General features: G+C 43.7%; 2 protein-coding genes across 7 annotated transcripts; both read left to right on the forward strand.

The window, feature by feature from the left end:
• Window positions 1–121: 121 nt before the first annotated feature.
• LOC107217597 lies at window positions 122–4707 on the forward strand. 4 transcript variants are annotated; one of them, XM_046741946.1, is made up of 7 exons: window positions 123–258; window positions 1150–1224; window positions 2485–2612; window positions 2751–2888; window positions 3057–3300; window positions 4230–4398; window positions 4488–4707. In XM_046741946.1, the coding sequence occupies exons 4-7, from the start codon at window positions 2781–2783 to the stop codon at window positions 4618–4620; spliced, it is 654 nt and encodes a 217-aa protein (XP_046597902.1). In that variant the 5' UTR covers window positions 123–258; window positions 1150–1224; window positions 2485–2612; window positions 2751–2780; the 3' UTR covers window positions 4621–4707. The 4 variants fall into 4 exon arrangements, with proteins under 4 accessions (XP_015510669.1, XP_046597902.1, XP_046597903.1 ...); XM_015655183.2 differs by lacking the exon at window positions 1150–1224 and having other exon boundaries at window positions 122–258; XM_046741947.1 differs by lacking the exons at window positions 123–258; window positions 1150–1224 and adding an exon at window positions 903–923.
• A 1205-nt stretch (window positions 4708–5912) lies between these two features.
• Window positions 5913–13988, forward strand: LOC107217590 (excitatory amino acid transporter 1). Of its 3 annotated transcripts, none has more exons than XM_015655168.2 (8): window positions 5913–6566; window positions 7262–7624; window positions 11000–11403; window positions 11512–11706; window positions 11798–11981; window positions 12066–12494; window positions 12556–12690; window positions 12965–13988. In XM_015655168.2, exons 2-8 carry the CDS (start codon window positions 7605–7607, stop codon window positions 13107–13109), a joined length of 1512 nt encoding a protein of 503 aa, XP_015510654.1. In that variant the 5' UTR covers window positions 5913–6566; window positions 7262–7604; the 3' UTR covers window positions 13110–13988. The 3 variants fall into 3 exon arrangements, with proteins under 3 accessions (XP_015510654.1, XP_015510655.1, XP_046597899.1); XM_015655169.2 differs by having other exon boundaries at window positions 7271–7624; XM_046741943.1 differs by lacking the exons at window positions 5913–6566; window positions 7262–7624 and adding an exon at window positions 10720–10917.
• Window positions 13989–14520: the final 532 nt, after the last annotated feature.

Below are 14520 nucleotides of genomic sequence, written 5' to 3' on the forward strand. Positions count from 1 at the left end.
TGTATAACTCTGTAGGTTTTACGATCAGTCACGGTATACAAGCCGATGATACTCGACTGTGTGGTTTTCACATAACGCGTAAGTCAACACTGGATTGATCCTTATATTTGACCGCTGGATTTGGGGCCGCTGATGGTGTTGCTGCTGGTGATAGTGACGGTGCTGTTCCCGCTGCTGCATGACTCTGGCCGAGCAACGCTCGCGATCTCTTCAACCCAGTGGCGCGTCATGCTAGAAATTCGGTCCCTTGTTTCTCTGGTAGGTGTCCGTTATTATTCAAAACTGTTCCCGGGTGTCGCGGGGCCTCCTCGGTATAAATTTCCGCTAAGCGATGTTGTGCCCGCGACAATTCATTACAGTAGTACATAAATACATACTACAATACATAAGTACAGTACTACGTGCACGTATTTTCACTCTGATATAACTCGGCGATTGTGTGTCACACACGCGCATCGAACAATATACATACACCTACTGTATTTACACCGTAGCACCGAATTTATCCATCCGCTTCTTCGCTCATTTTAATATCAATATGCGTATTTCGGAGCTCCGAGTCGCGAGTTCCCGTGTTTTGTTAACCGTTAATATAACCACGTCTGTTTGTCTGTCGGTCTACCGTCGCTCACTCTCCTTACTACTCGACGGTCTAGTCTATACCATGGATTCTAAAGTTGCTCAGTTCACCCCGTCGCTCGACGTTATACGTACGACTCGCAGCCGCGTCATTCGGCACACGTACACTCTTGCCTTCGGGTAACGACCACACGCTCAAACGGGGGGCCAGCAGTGTCGTACACGTACACCTAGCGAGCAAGCGCAAAGAGCTACGCGCACACAAACCAACCCAGCCTAGCACTACCTGAGCGATAAGCAGCTGCGCATAAACGGGGGGTGCCGTTACCCTCGTTTACAGTTAAGTACGTCCTCGCGACAAGCTCCCTTCGACCATTACCGAGAACTCCGTTCTGACCCAGCGTAGTTTCGATTTAGAGAGAAAACCGATCGGCGCGAAATTCGCAGAGTCTTTACTCGGTCTCGTCTTCTCGCCTATATTCTTGCCGCTCCCGAGACAATCCGAATAACATTTTTCCGTCCACGTGTGTCGAAAAATTTTAACATCGACAATTTTTACCGGGCCCCCAGATACGCGCCCGGCTCGTCGAGTCTTGTCACGCCCCTGAAGCTTGAGGGGCATTGGAAATCGGCCTGCACACAAAGGTACAGTCACTACCCACACATCGCCGTACTTACCGGCGCGGGTACGGGGTGGGGGTTCGATTTCGTCCGAGCCCAGCCGGAGCCAGCCGAAGTTGAATAGTCGGTATAAAAGAGGGGAAGAACTGTGCGGTACTACTGCCGTGCCTGTGGCTGTGCAGCTTCCCCGCTTTGTAAATTCTTCATCGAGGTAGAAATGACGACGAATGTTATTGGAGTAACTACAAATGGAAAAGCCCGATTTCCATGAAAATTTGGAATTTATTAATTCTTCCTGAGCCCCCATTGGAGGAAATATTTTCACCTGCGAACTTATAAGCGTCGGTTTTTTTTCACGAGCCTCTCGACGTTCAGCTCAACGCCGTAGTTGTCTTCGATGCTGTTCTTCTCATGTCAACTTCCACCCGTCAATAAAGAACGACGTCCGTCAATCCGTGTGCCCAACTGCGTCTGTGTACTGTGCAGCCACGCCACATAACAACGCTCGGCACACTTATAATACCCGTTTTGTTATACATACCGTCGTTCGACGACCGCTCTCTTGACGAACGTTCCGAACGATCGGTCAAAATGTCCCAGGGAACATGACGCCGATCTATGTGCAATTGTGCAGTATCCGACCTTCTCAATTGTACGATATTTCTATCTATGTAGGTTCTATTTCGAGATTAGAACGCATCGGTGAGATTAGCGAACAGGATGAGCTTGAAAATAGTAAAAGTACCCGTAGGTTTCGAGTCGGGAAGGGCTATTTTTTTTTTAATCGTAAATTCAGACTGTCTGACTGTTGCAAAATTTGGACATGAAACTTTGATGCGAGATTCTACAAGCTACGTGATAAGGCTTCCTTTGTCTACAATGCGCAAACACGTGTGTGAATAAGATATTGGCCGAGGAATCCTCGCTGCTCTCGAAAAAGCCTCGCCTTCAAGGATACATTGGACAGAATGAATTTCGGTGTATGTAAAATGGCACCGACAGCGTTATCAAGCGTAAAGATAGAGACAATGAAGGGTATTGGGTGTTGAGCTGCGAGCCGTTCAGCCCGTCTCGCCGCAGTTGGTAAGCTGTGCTACTTTCGCGGCCATGTTTGACGATCGTAATGTCTAAGTGCTGAGCTCTGCCCTCTCCACAAGGATATTCTGGGCTTCGATATATTACGTTGGAAAGTTTTTCTCTGACTTAGCCAGTTGCTCGCCGTTACGTTATTTGTACTCTTTCAATGCCCCTGTTTCTGTTTACATACTTGAATATATTTTTCAGCTGCAAAAGTAATACACTATTCCTGAAAGGTGACTCTGCAGATGGAACCTCCGATAGAAGCTGACACTAAAAGCGACATCTCGAGTTGAAGCAGCGCGGCGTATCGACGTTGACTCCGAACTCCGTTGGTAGGTACAAACATCCACCCACCCGTACAGATTTCTATTATATCGTGATTCCACAGCCACTTTGCAAATTTGGAGCTGTTTTTTGTTTTGTTTTTCCCCGGTCTTTCTTCTTCTTGAAGTCGTTTTCGTTTTCACAAGGTCGCAAGTCACGTGTCATCATTTCTGGCCATGGATGGAATCGGTACTGTCACGTGGGAAACCTTTATCAAAGATGCTCAAGCTTTGTTAAAGGTTTCCGAAAAGATTCACGATGATTGGGAACTCGTCGGCGATAAGGTGATGAAAAAAAAGAATTTAGATAAAAACTTGATATTATACAAATGTGAACAACCGTTAAGTATTTCTTGTACTTCGGAATACGTAATTAAGCACTAAAACTTAAACATTTGAGTTTCTTACACCGATAATCAATCAGCGTTTTAACGATTACCGATCGTCACGAAGGGCGCACCCGGAATGGCGTACCTTTCACGCCAAGTGAAAACGTACGTCCCGTGCGAATATCCAATCGACGAGCCACCAACTGGTACCGACAAAGATTATTGGGCTAAAAACTTGGACGCCAGGTTGGCCAAGGACCCTTTTGAGGCGGCTTCGAAAGACGAGAGGCCGCTGATCACACTTCACCACGTTCTGTGGTCCATGAGTTATAGCGTACCAGTACTTTACTTCAATGGATGGAAGTCTGGTGAGGAGAAAAATTTTCCATTACTAATATATTTCCCCCATCCCTCGGGCGTACTCGGCGTTGTCGCTTAATTTTCACTATCGCTGATTCGTACGTACCTGCAGGGTCATGGTGCTGTCACGATTCGAAAGCAGCCTACGCACTTGACGTTGAATGTTTGGAGCGGATGTAGGTTAGCATTGAAAGAGGAAGGAAAATACGGTGGAAGAGCTGGCGTTGGTTTGTTAGGCGAGTCCCCCGGTAGAAGCTTCGGTCGTAGAAGCCCTCTTAAAAAACAAACGAGAGTCACATTAGCGCGAGCTTTTTGTCGGACAATATCAGCTAAGCTCGTACGCTCTTTTGTTTCTGGCTTTTACCCTCCGCCTCACTCACCGGTTTTCCGGGAGTCCTCTCCCCTGATCGCTGTCTCCGTTTTAGCCTCGTTCAGAGAAAGAGGCTGCCAGATCGAACGAGCAATCAGCCAACGGACGCCTCGCAATCCCGCTCTTGGGTGCGATTAAGGCCGATGCAAGTGGCAACCACGTTGAGTATTCTTTGGTTCAAACGGATTTCGATTTCTCGCACCCTCCGGCTGTGCTGGCGTTCGTTGCTCAAAACTTTACTTCGGTCTCGGTTATCCTGGAATTGGTTCGAAAACTCTACAACAACCGTTCTCATATCCATGCATCCCATATACCGCCCGAGATAGTCTCGAGGGATTACTCGAGGCACCGGTAGCCCTCAGCACAGGCCTGACGCAGCGCTTTTGACGAATTGGGTCAGCGCATATTTCACGGAAAAAAAGTCACCCTATGACTTCCTCGAAATGTTTTAATCGCCTGAAGTACTACCTCGTAGTTAAGGAGACTTATCAGGGTTCCAGACTCGTCTTACACCCGTAGAAAAACCCAAAGAATATACATATATATATTTTTTTTTGTGTTAAACAGATTTCGCGGGCTGCAATCCGGTCAGCGCCGAGGTCGCACAGAAATTAATAAGCAACAACAACCTGTGTTACTCGGAATTATCCCAGGCAATTCATCCGATCTTAGGAACTCCATTTCTCCAATTGCATCCGTGCGGGTCTCAAGATCTCTTGAGGCATGTGTGGAAAAGGTAGGATACCTTTTATTAATTTGGTTTAGTTATTAAGCAGGCATTTATTTAATAATTATTTTGTTCGTGATCCTGGAATATTTGAACAGCAACAACAAGCTTGTAAGTTGGCTGAGTGTGGCCGCGCCTGCAGCGTTGCAGTTGAAACTTCATGAGGATTATTACAAACTGACGATCGCAGACGAGTCACGTGAGCCGGAGGTCATGTATGAAGCTTATTAGCGATCCGTGATAACGACATCATTGGCGATGGCAGAATCAGGGCTGGCATTATTTGTATTGAAATAAATTTTACACTTAACTTAAAAAGTGACTCTCGTTATTCCATCCCTGTACACATCTCCATGTACCAGACGCCGAGCTATCGGGGTCCTGAGTTGAATCAATATTAAAGCGAGTAGGCAGCCGAGATAGGTATTGATAAAAAATACTAGCATTGCGTGTCCCTCGCTGAACGCGGTTCGGCTGCAATCCGCGTTCGAAAATTACAATACAAATTGGACGTCGATGCAGCTCCGCGAATCACGTGAATATCGGCCACCCTCCGAGTCAATTTTCAGCGTAATATGCATGGTTGTCTATTCCAATTATCGGTCGACAATAGTGAACCTCATCGATTCGGGGGTACGTAATGTGCCTAGTGGTCGTTATTGGCATGTGGAAATCGATAATTGATATTACCCTCTCGGTACCGTTCGTGATTTACCGGAAAATTAGCAAGAGGAGGGGATGGATTGGCTTCTTAGATACCGCTGAGAGTTAATCAGGATTTCAGTGAAAATGGTGACGAGGATGGAATGAGAGAGATCCGGTTGCTATGGTAACTCAGTTTGTTGCGCCGCGACCCTACCGTCTGGCGAAAAAGGACGGAAAAGGCCGCGCCTCCATGTTACACCCCGAGATGGGGGGAAAATACCGAAAATACATTGTTGGATGTTGAAAAATCACCAGATTTTGACAGAATTTCCTCGACAGCTACGGTCGAGTATGGATCATCGTCTCCTGGAGTCCACCTATGAACATCTAAGCATTCATGTATTTATAGCACTATCTCAGGTGCCTATCCTGAAATTGAGCAATTGAGTACGATTATGGTAATTGGCACTTGAACATTGCAATTTGCTCCAAACGTACGAGTGTCGCTCGTACCCGACAAAAATATGACTCAGAATCTCTGCAGACTAGTCGAAGTTCATTCCAGAAAAAAAAATCTTGCAGTGATCCGTGCTGCAATCAGCCAAAATGAAATTTTTACTGAATCAGGAGGATATAGATGCTCGGTAATGAACATTGAACCTCGGGGATGAAATACAAATCACCGAGTACAACGTATCTGAACATCCTCTGTCACTCATGTTTCTTACATCGAGCCCAGTTTTATTTACGGTCACAGCCCGTCGGGGACCTCTGAGCGAAATTAAAAATGGCGGGAAAAAAATCTGCGGGGAATAGCGAAGGTCTGCGAGGGCTGCTCGTGGTCCGTCGTACTCATGATCGGAGCTCCAGCCCACACCACACATCCAACTGCTTGCGCGGCGCGCACAACCGCATTACCTCGTCTCTTGGTAGTCCGACTCCTGTCCCACGATCAGTGTTCATCGTCGCGTGGCACACAGAGTTGCGCCACAAGTGGTGGAGGCAGGTTCCCGCCAGGTGTTACGTCGATTTGAACGGTTCAAAGACGTACGCGACCCTAGCCATCAAAAACACAGTGCTTTGTTGTTTTCAATTACCCGCTGCAGCTTTATTCCCCAGTACGTTGAATAATCGAGGAATTGTTATTCGCTCGTCTATTATTGCGCAGAAGAGAAGAAAGGCGGTGTGAGAGAGTAGGAGAGAGGGCGAAAGAGAGAGATAAAGCGGAGAAACATTAAGAGGGAGAGGGGTAGAGAAAGCAAGAAAAGGAGAATAAGAGATTGTGGTTTGAGGAGTGCTTGATCGATGAGATTCTCTTGAGCTTACAATTGTTGAAGAATATTTGACGTCCCTGATGATAAAAGCCACGAGTGGATATAGTTGAAAAGTTTTAAGGGATTCGGTTCAATCGACGAGGAAGGACGTTCGAATCGGTAGATGAAGGGATATTTCTTGGATATCAGCGATGATACAATACGGCTGAAAAAAAAAAATTCATTAAGCATCTAAAAAACGGCTTGTTACCAGCTGAGGTGAGCTCAATAAATCACCATGACATAGTCCCATCAAAATCATGCATGAAATCGCACGGCCAATTGTTCAAAAGTCAAAACAACAACGCTTTTGTCCAGAATATTATCCATTGTATATTCATCCTGTTCCCTGCTTTTTGTTATGAATGTTCACGGGCAATCAGTATTTCATACCCGTTTCCCGTCGATCGATTGATTGAAATTAAGTTCGTATAAGCAAGATGTGACGTGAATATACCTCGCGATCTTTACATGCCGGGATTGTTTGGAAAAGAATTTGGAAGCCTCGTTTATAAGGGAAGCAAGTAATTCAATGGAAAGACTTTCTCTAAAAATCGATCCTAAGCGTTTCACAGCGCGCACGCAATCACGTGTTTTAAATTAATTCCTCTGCCTTTGTACGCACACGTGTCTCTTAGTGATGTGTACGCCTTATCTTTGCATGTGCAAAAGTATTTACATGTTCAGAAGTTATAAACATTCATCGGTCCCGCGATAATCGACCGTCAGATCTTCTTTCCGGTACATGGTGCCATTTCGAAAAATTTTACCACGCGCAAACATGTGGTGTGGATTTTATTTTCCTTCCAACCCCACGCTCATCACTCACTGATCATTCCTGATGAATGATAGCGGATCAAAGTCTGGCTCGATATAGGTGAGGTTTACAATGGAGGTAATTAATGGCTGTACAGTGGTTTCAGTGGATATTATGGACACGGACAGGAAGCTATCGTAGGGGAGATCGTGTAATATGGTATGTGCCGGGCACATATCGTGAAGCGCTGTAACCTATGTACCACCCAAGGTGGCACAGATTGAAAGCTCCCTATCATCAACACACATCCTCTGTCGAGTGCGAACACTAGCTACTTGCCGCAACTGGGCTTCCACCGGTTGTTCAGATCGACCCGCTACATTGATCAGCGCATCTACCAATTGACCCGGCCAACTTCCGGTCTACCTCTCAACTGTTGGAAAAAACGGGCTACAGAACTCGGGGGATTTTCATTATCTGCTGCGTCTTTTGTGTCAACTATGGAAGTCGCCTCAGAATTGTGAGTACATTTTTTATAAAGTTTCAGCATTCATTTTTCACCAAAGCTTTCGTTCTGCGTGTTCTCGCTTTTTGCTTTGAACCACCATAAAGAAAGACTCTTTATTGCATAACCACTAACAATACATACATTTAGTAGTACACAGTATACATACACATTGTATATGTATACATATATATCCTGACGGAGGTACCATAAGAAAATCACCCGTATTCAGGGGTCGATTTAAAAACTATCCATAACTATATACTCGTACACTTGCCCAAATAACATTAAAAACTAAAAATAAACTTATTTCCAATTAAACCTTTAGTCTTTTCGTGAATAACAAAACTGATTTTTATACATTTCAATTTATTCAAGTGTTTCCTTCTAACAATTTTTTCCCTCTAACTGCAATTTACTTCATTACGATATAATGTTTTATGATCCATTATTTTAGTTTTTCCTCTGATAGTATGCAATTTTTTACTCTTCAATAATTAAAGTTTCCCTTCTTTTGACTTTGAGAACTCATTATCCTTGATTTTTTGCAAGAGATCAAATATCAGTTCTGAAGTATACTATAAGCGTCGCTCGCTGCCTTTGTACTCAAATTTATTTAGCTACTTTACTTCAACTCAGAACGATGACGGACAATTTATGAAAGCATTTAGGTACGGCCAATCTTTCGGATTAATCCTCGCGCAAGGAAGATGTCTGTTAGGCTAATTGAACAAGTCACCATAATTATTGTTCAACCGTCTCGAATGGATAATTCCCAAATATTCTTGACTCATTGTCTGTATCCGATGGATCTTGTATCGAGGAACAAGAAAATTCTCGTTTTTCGCACTATTTGAATTCTTACTTCGGTTTACCGTGATTATTTTCCACTGTATGTTCAGACCTTGATCAAGGATTCAATGAACATCCCTAAAGTAGGGACCCAAATTATCAAACACTTGCTGGTTGTGATGATTCGCTTCTTCATTTGCTAGTTGGAGTAATCATGATCAAGCAAAAGCGAAACGAAATGACAGTCGGGTCAGACGTGGGCGAGTTGGTTACGGCCGTTTGTTGTTATACCATCTTAACGTACGTACGCGTGGTCAGCACAATCTATTATATGTACTACAAACTGTACGTTATGTTCAGAGAACAACCCAATATCATGCCGAATGAAAACTCAAAGAGGAGTGTCTCTTCCATCTTCAGCTTTCATCTTGATAACATTTTTATTTTCCCCGAGATGACCTCACGGTAAATTGCCTCGCAGAATGGGCGACACTTGATATACATACATAGATATATATCTGTATAAATATACATTTTATCCATATATCCGTTCCCATGGAGGAAGTACGAAGAACATCGATTACTTTTAGTTGCTTACTTTGCTTGCTCTTTTAACCGTCGAGTCCGTTGTTGTTGTTTTTTATTTTTTTTTTTTTTATTTTTTCTTTGGTTCTTTTATCGTTCTTTCTTTATAATATCATATATCAATCAAAAAGAACTTTTGTCGTTAGCCAAAGTTACGTAAATTGTTTCTGATCTCTTTTTCTCCCGCGCAGAAACATTGATTCTTGTCGTTGAAATTGAGTAGAACAACTTTGCTCGATTCGTTGGATTTTAAATCTTGCCTAAATCTTCTGGTTCTGATCACCTGATACGACGCGACAACTGATCAGGATAATCATTGAAAATAAAAAATTCATTTATTGTATTGTGATGTACGAAGAATTCAAAGAATTGGAATCATTTTCTTTTCATCGTGATGGCATTGGCTGTGGTCGATTGTTTCTTCTTCCTTCTTTGTTCCAACTTTCAATTAGGTCTTGAATTCATGAACCCATTCATGAGAATACCTTCGAGAGTATATAGACGCGTTTGTTCAACCAATTTCTCCCATTGTTCGACTCTCCACAATGTGAACGCTCGATAACTGGATATATCCTCTAATTATTGTTATTGACGGGCAACATAATTTCTTTGACGTGCCATTTGAACCGTGCTAATTTCCAACCGATTGTAATGAAAACGATGGGGGGTGATGGTGGTGGTGGTTATTTTGCAGCTCATGTCACCGATCATTAAGGCGTTTAACGTCATTTTGTCCAGTCAGAAAGCGTACAACTCAACGGAAAACATCCTTTATCACAAGTGATAAAGTGATCGACAAAATGAACAAATTGATTTCGAGATTGTCTCTATTCGACTTGCAGCTCCCAGAATATTTTTACTGCTGTGATTGAATTCCACTTCAGTGAGTACTTGGACGACGTCAACCGATGTCGCAGACAAGTGCAGTTTCATCAAAATCGCACTCTGCATATGGCACGCAACGTGTATCGCATCTGTTACTTGATGAGTCTATATCGTCACAGTGTACTCGGTATATGAATAGGTACGTACACGTGAAATGTGCTGCATAGAGAGCATTCGTGGTTCGTTTATTCTCCGTGACGAATTTTAATTGGAGTTCCTTCTGACGCTCTCCATTCATCGCGCTCATCGCCTTAAGCCGCACGTATCGCCTTCAATCCTAGGCCATTGTGAAAGAACTATTCACATACACATCGATCGACGCGATGGCGTTGATGATAATCCCTTTTTACTTTCCTTCTTTTCCACTTCACCTTCATTACCAACCACCTTGCGAAGAGGTTTTGTAGTGACAATTCAACGACGACATATAGTACAACTCATTATAGGTCATCGTCAGATCACCTCGAAGCTTCTGAATATACGTATAATTGTACCAATTGTGCCAAAAATAAAGAGGAAGACGCGAAGCGCACAGTAATTGCAGATTCAATGCGTTCGGCATTGTGCTGGGAATGGCGATGTACACGAAAGGGTGTGACATGCACGGACGAGCTGCGGCCAACACGTGTGGAGACGATGTACCGAGGGGCGAAACTGCGGGCGGGGATATTCATATCCTGTTTGGAACATGCGTATATCCACCGCGTGTGTACGCACGAGCTGATACCACGAGTTACACATGTACCGTCAGTAAAACTGCTTGTTAATGCTCGGCGAACTTGTCAAATGTCAACCGTCGTCATCATATCGCATTTTCCGCCTCTGTGCACAGCGCGCATTCAGTCCAGAGCAGCGTTGGCCATTAGGAGACACCCTCAAAAAAAAGTCTTCACAATCCATTTCACTGTCCATTCCAATCCATCGAATTCTTCTTCGTTTCGAGTCGTTGGGTCTGTTGCACGTATCGACCGAGGAACACGGAGTTAACACTTTTCGATGGTGATCAACACGTAGTTCGAAAAATGAATTTTCCCCTCTGATATGACGTATGGACACACTTTTCACACGATGAATCTATCCCAATGAAACCCGCGGTACCATGTAATTAAGTGCATTTATTTGACGCAGATCGCCGCTGTCGGATGCGGAAAAGCAAGGGCGGATCGGGACTGGGAGGACATCGTACTACCCCCAAACACCGAACAAACGACCGCCGAACCGACGGCAGCAAACGAAAACCTGCCTGAAGCACAACGCCCTTACGATACTGACGGTCCTCGGTGTGGTTGGTGGTATAATTTTGGGCCTGGTTCTGAGGAATGCACGCAGCACAAATTGGCCTTCCCGTGACATAATGTACGTCAACTACATAGGCGAACTGTTCCTACGAATGCTGAAGAGTTTAATCCTGCCGCTGATCATGGCCAGTCTGATCTCGGCTATTGGTTCGCTGGACTTGTCTTTGAGCGGGAAGATCGGGGCGCGAGCGATTGTTTACTACATGGTTACAACCGTCAGTGCAGTTATCACGGGTTTGTGTCTTACGATCAACTGTCCAGATCCAAAAAAACAAAAAAATCGAGGTTTCCAAAATCCTAGAATGGTGCTACCTTTAAGCTAACGCAGTTTCTTTGGCGCAGGTATCATTCTCGTCATATCCATTCACCCCGGACGCGGCGACGAGTCGAACATCGAACGAGCCGGAGTTTCGAGAAACGTGACAACCGTTGACACGCTCATGGATCTGGCGAGGAACATGTTTCCACCGAACTTGGTCCAGGCCTGCATATCGCAGTATCGTACAGTACTTAAGCCCGAAGCCAACGACACGAACGGTGAGCGTATATTCGTCGTTAGTCATCAACCGGCGACGATCAGTCGTAGCAATCAGTACTTATTCACTCCAATGCTCCTCATTCTCCCCAGCCAACATTCTGACCTGGAAGATCGAGCACGAATACGCCGCCGGTACGAATATACTGGGTCTCGTTGTATTTTCCACTGTGCTCGGTATCACTCTTGGTAAAATGGGACCTGACGGTCGACCTCTACTCCGTTTCTTCGAGGCTTTGTCATCGGCAATGATGATCATCACAAACTGGGTGATTTGGTAAAAGGCCTTTAGCATATTTTATCGCTGGTCTGAACGCCTTCCGTTCTAATGAAACTCAATAATCACCGCGTCATCCGGCAGGGTTTCGCCAATCGGAGTGTTGTTCCTGGTCTCATCGAAGCTCCTGGAAATGAAATCCTTCGAGGTGATAATCGGCCAGCTTGGAATGTACTTCATGACGGTGCTCGTGGGCCTCTTCATCCACGGATTCATCATCCTTCCGCTGATCTACTTTCTCGTTACGCGACGCAACCCCTTCTCCTACGTTTCGAACATGGCTCAGGCCTTGGCAACGGCCTTTGGAACCTCGTCCAGTTCCGCCACACTTCCGGTCGCGATTGGCTGCCTGGAGGACAGGAACGGCATAGACCCTCGAGTGGCGCGTTTCGTCATGCCGATCGGGGCGACGATAAACATGGACGGAACGGCCCTCTACGAGGCTGTAGCCGCAATTTTCATAGCTCAAGTCCGCAACGTGAATCTCTCCTTTGGTCAGCTGGTGGCAGTCAGGTAATCGATGTCACTGCGCTGACTATTTCACTGACTGACGAATCCTTCGCCACTGTTTCAGCATCACGGCAACCGCCGCCAGCATCGGCGCAGCCGGCATTCCGCAGGCTGGTTTGGTCACCATGGTCATGGTCCTGGACACGGTTGGACTACCGGCCAAAGATGTCACGTTGATCATCGCGGTGGATTGGCTGCTGTAAGGATACATCCTGATATGGTGTCCAATGGTCCTGAAAATGTCCTTGAATTTTGCCTGTCCTTCAAAAGTCCTGTAAGCTCTTGGGATTCATGGTGTCCGTTAAAAAAATCCGTAACAAATCGAAGGACATTTCCAGGATGATTTCAGGTTATTCAAGGACATTAGAAATAGAGTATTTCCAAGACCCAAGAAAAATTCAAGGACAGTTTATTCCACTTGAACACTACCTTTCACCAGTTCAATGACTTTATTGTTTTCTCACGCTTTTCAGGGATCGTTTTCGGACGACAATTAACGTGATGGGAGACTCACTCGGTGCTGGAATAGTAAATTTCCTGAGTCGCAACGAGCTGCGAAATCCATCGCGGGATTTACAGCCGAAAAATGGTGCTGATCATAATACGACGCCGATATGAAGAGGTCGTATTTGAATTATCGAACTTGCGGAGCGTCGACGGTGAGAAAAAAAATTTGATGCCGTCTACTGCAAAGACGACAATACACAAGTCAACATGTATATAATATAAGCTTGTTGGCGGGTATTTCGAGTGCATATTATATATGAATAAATATACATATATACATATATATATATGTTACACGTTAAGTTTTACTGTTCTAATTTACGCTATATACATACATATACATATACATGTATGTATGTGTGTGTATACATAACACGATATTAGGTATTCATCTTGTGATAATTTATCAATTATTATATATTAAAAGATACGAAACATTGCTCACACGTCTCAAAATTATGGTTATACGCAGCTCTGTGTGACAACAGAGCCGTACACAAGTCATTATTAACGCCATACGTAAAGTAGATTTACATTAGTCATAGAATTACTAGTTAGAAAGGTGTCTTTTCGCTCTCTCTCTCTCCCTGTCTTTTTCTCTCTCTGTTTCCATTCGGACAAGAAGGATAATTCGCTTTTTTCCTAACATTTCTGTAAATCTTCCGAATTAATTCGAGTATCGGTACAACTATACAGACATTGTCATTCATTATATCAAATCAAAAACTATCCAAACGCAAGAAAGTTTTAAGACCAATTTGAATAAGATCATCAAGAATGTAAAATCAAAGAGTTTTCAACATAGACAGAAGTTACTAGAACAGTTTTGGACCGAATTCTCTTTAAACGTATTTCCCGATAGGCGTGGATTTTAGTGAAAGAAGCTTTATCGAAAGGCGTGATTGCTGGAAAGATGCAATAACGGAAAAAAAAAACAAAAAAAAAAAAGAAAGCAATAAACCGGAAATTTGGGTAGGAAACATTAGATAACAAAGAGATGTAAATATTTCCGACCCGTGAAATTTATTCTCTGAATTGATTGTTCTTTGACACGAGATATGTGTTCTACGTAGAGAAAGATTTTACGACATTATGCAATAATTACCGTTTACGATAAAGCTACATGTATATTTACTGCTCGAGATCTTCGTTAAGATTGTCAGAGTCTAAGTAAAAATTTAGGTGACATTTAATATTTGGTTGCCTCGTGCCATATATAGAAATTGTAAATTTTAGGTAAGAAATTCGACACAAATGTGTCAATTTCATCTGCAGTTGATTCTGCGGAATTTTACAATTCATTCTTATCCAACAGATCGACTTCGATACCGCAATAATTGGCTGTTGAAGACAATGAAGTCGCGCAGTGTTGGAAAATGATTAGAAAAGAAAAAAAAAAAATTTTAAATACGATTTATAAATTAATCTTTATGTAATGTGTGTAAGAAAATTTTGCAGTGAAAAAACGCTTCCAAATTTATTCAAGGGGCCTGATGACGAAATGTGCTCTCTATAATAATTA

Source organism: Neodiprion lecontei, chromosome 5 (genome assembly GCF_021901455.1).
Source record: "Neodiprion lecontei isolate iyNeoLeco1 chromosome 5, iyNeoLeco1.1, whole genome shotgun sequence".
Taxonomy (NCBI): Eukaryota; Metazoa; Arthropoda; class Insecta; order Hymenoptera; family Diprionidae; genus Neodiprion; species Neodiprion lecontei.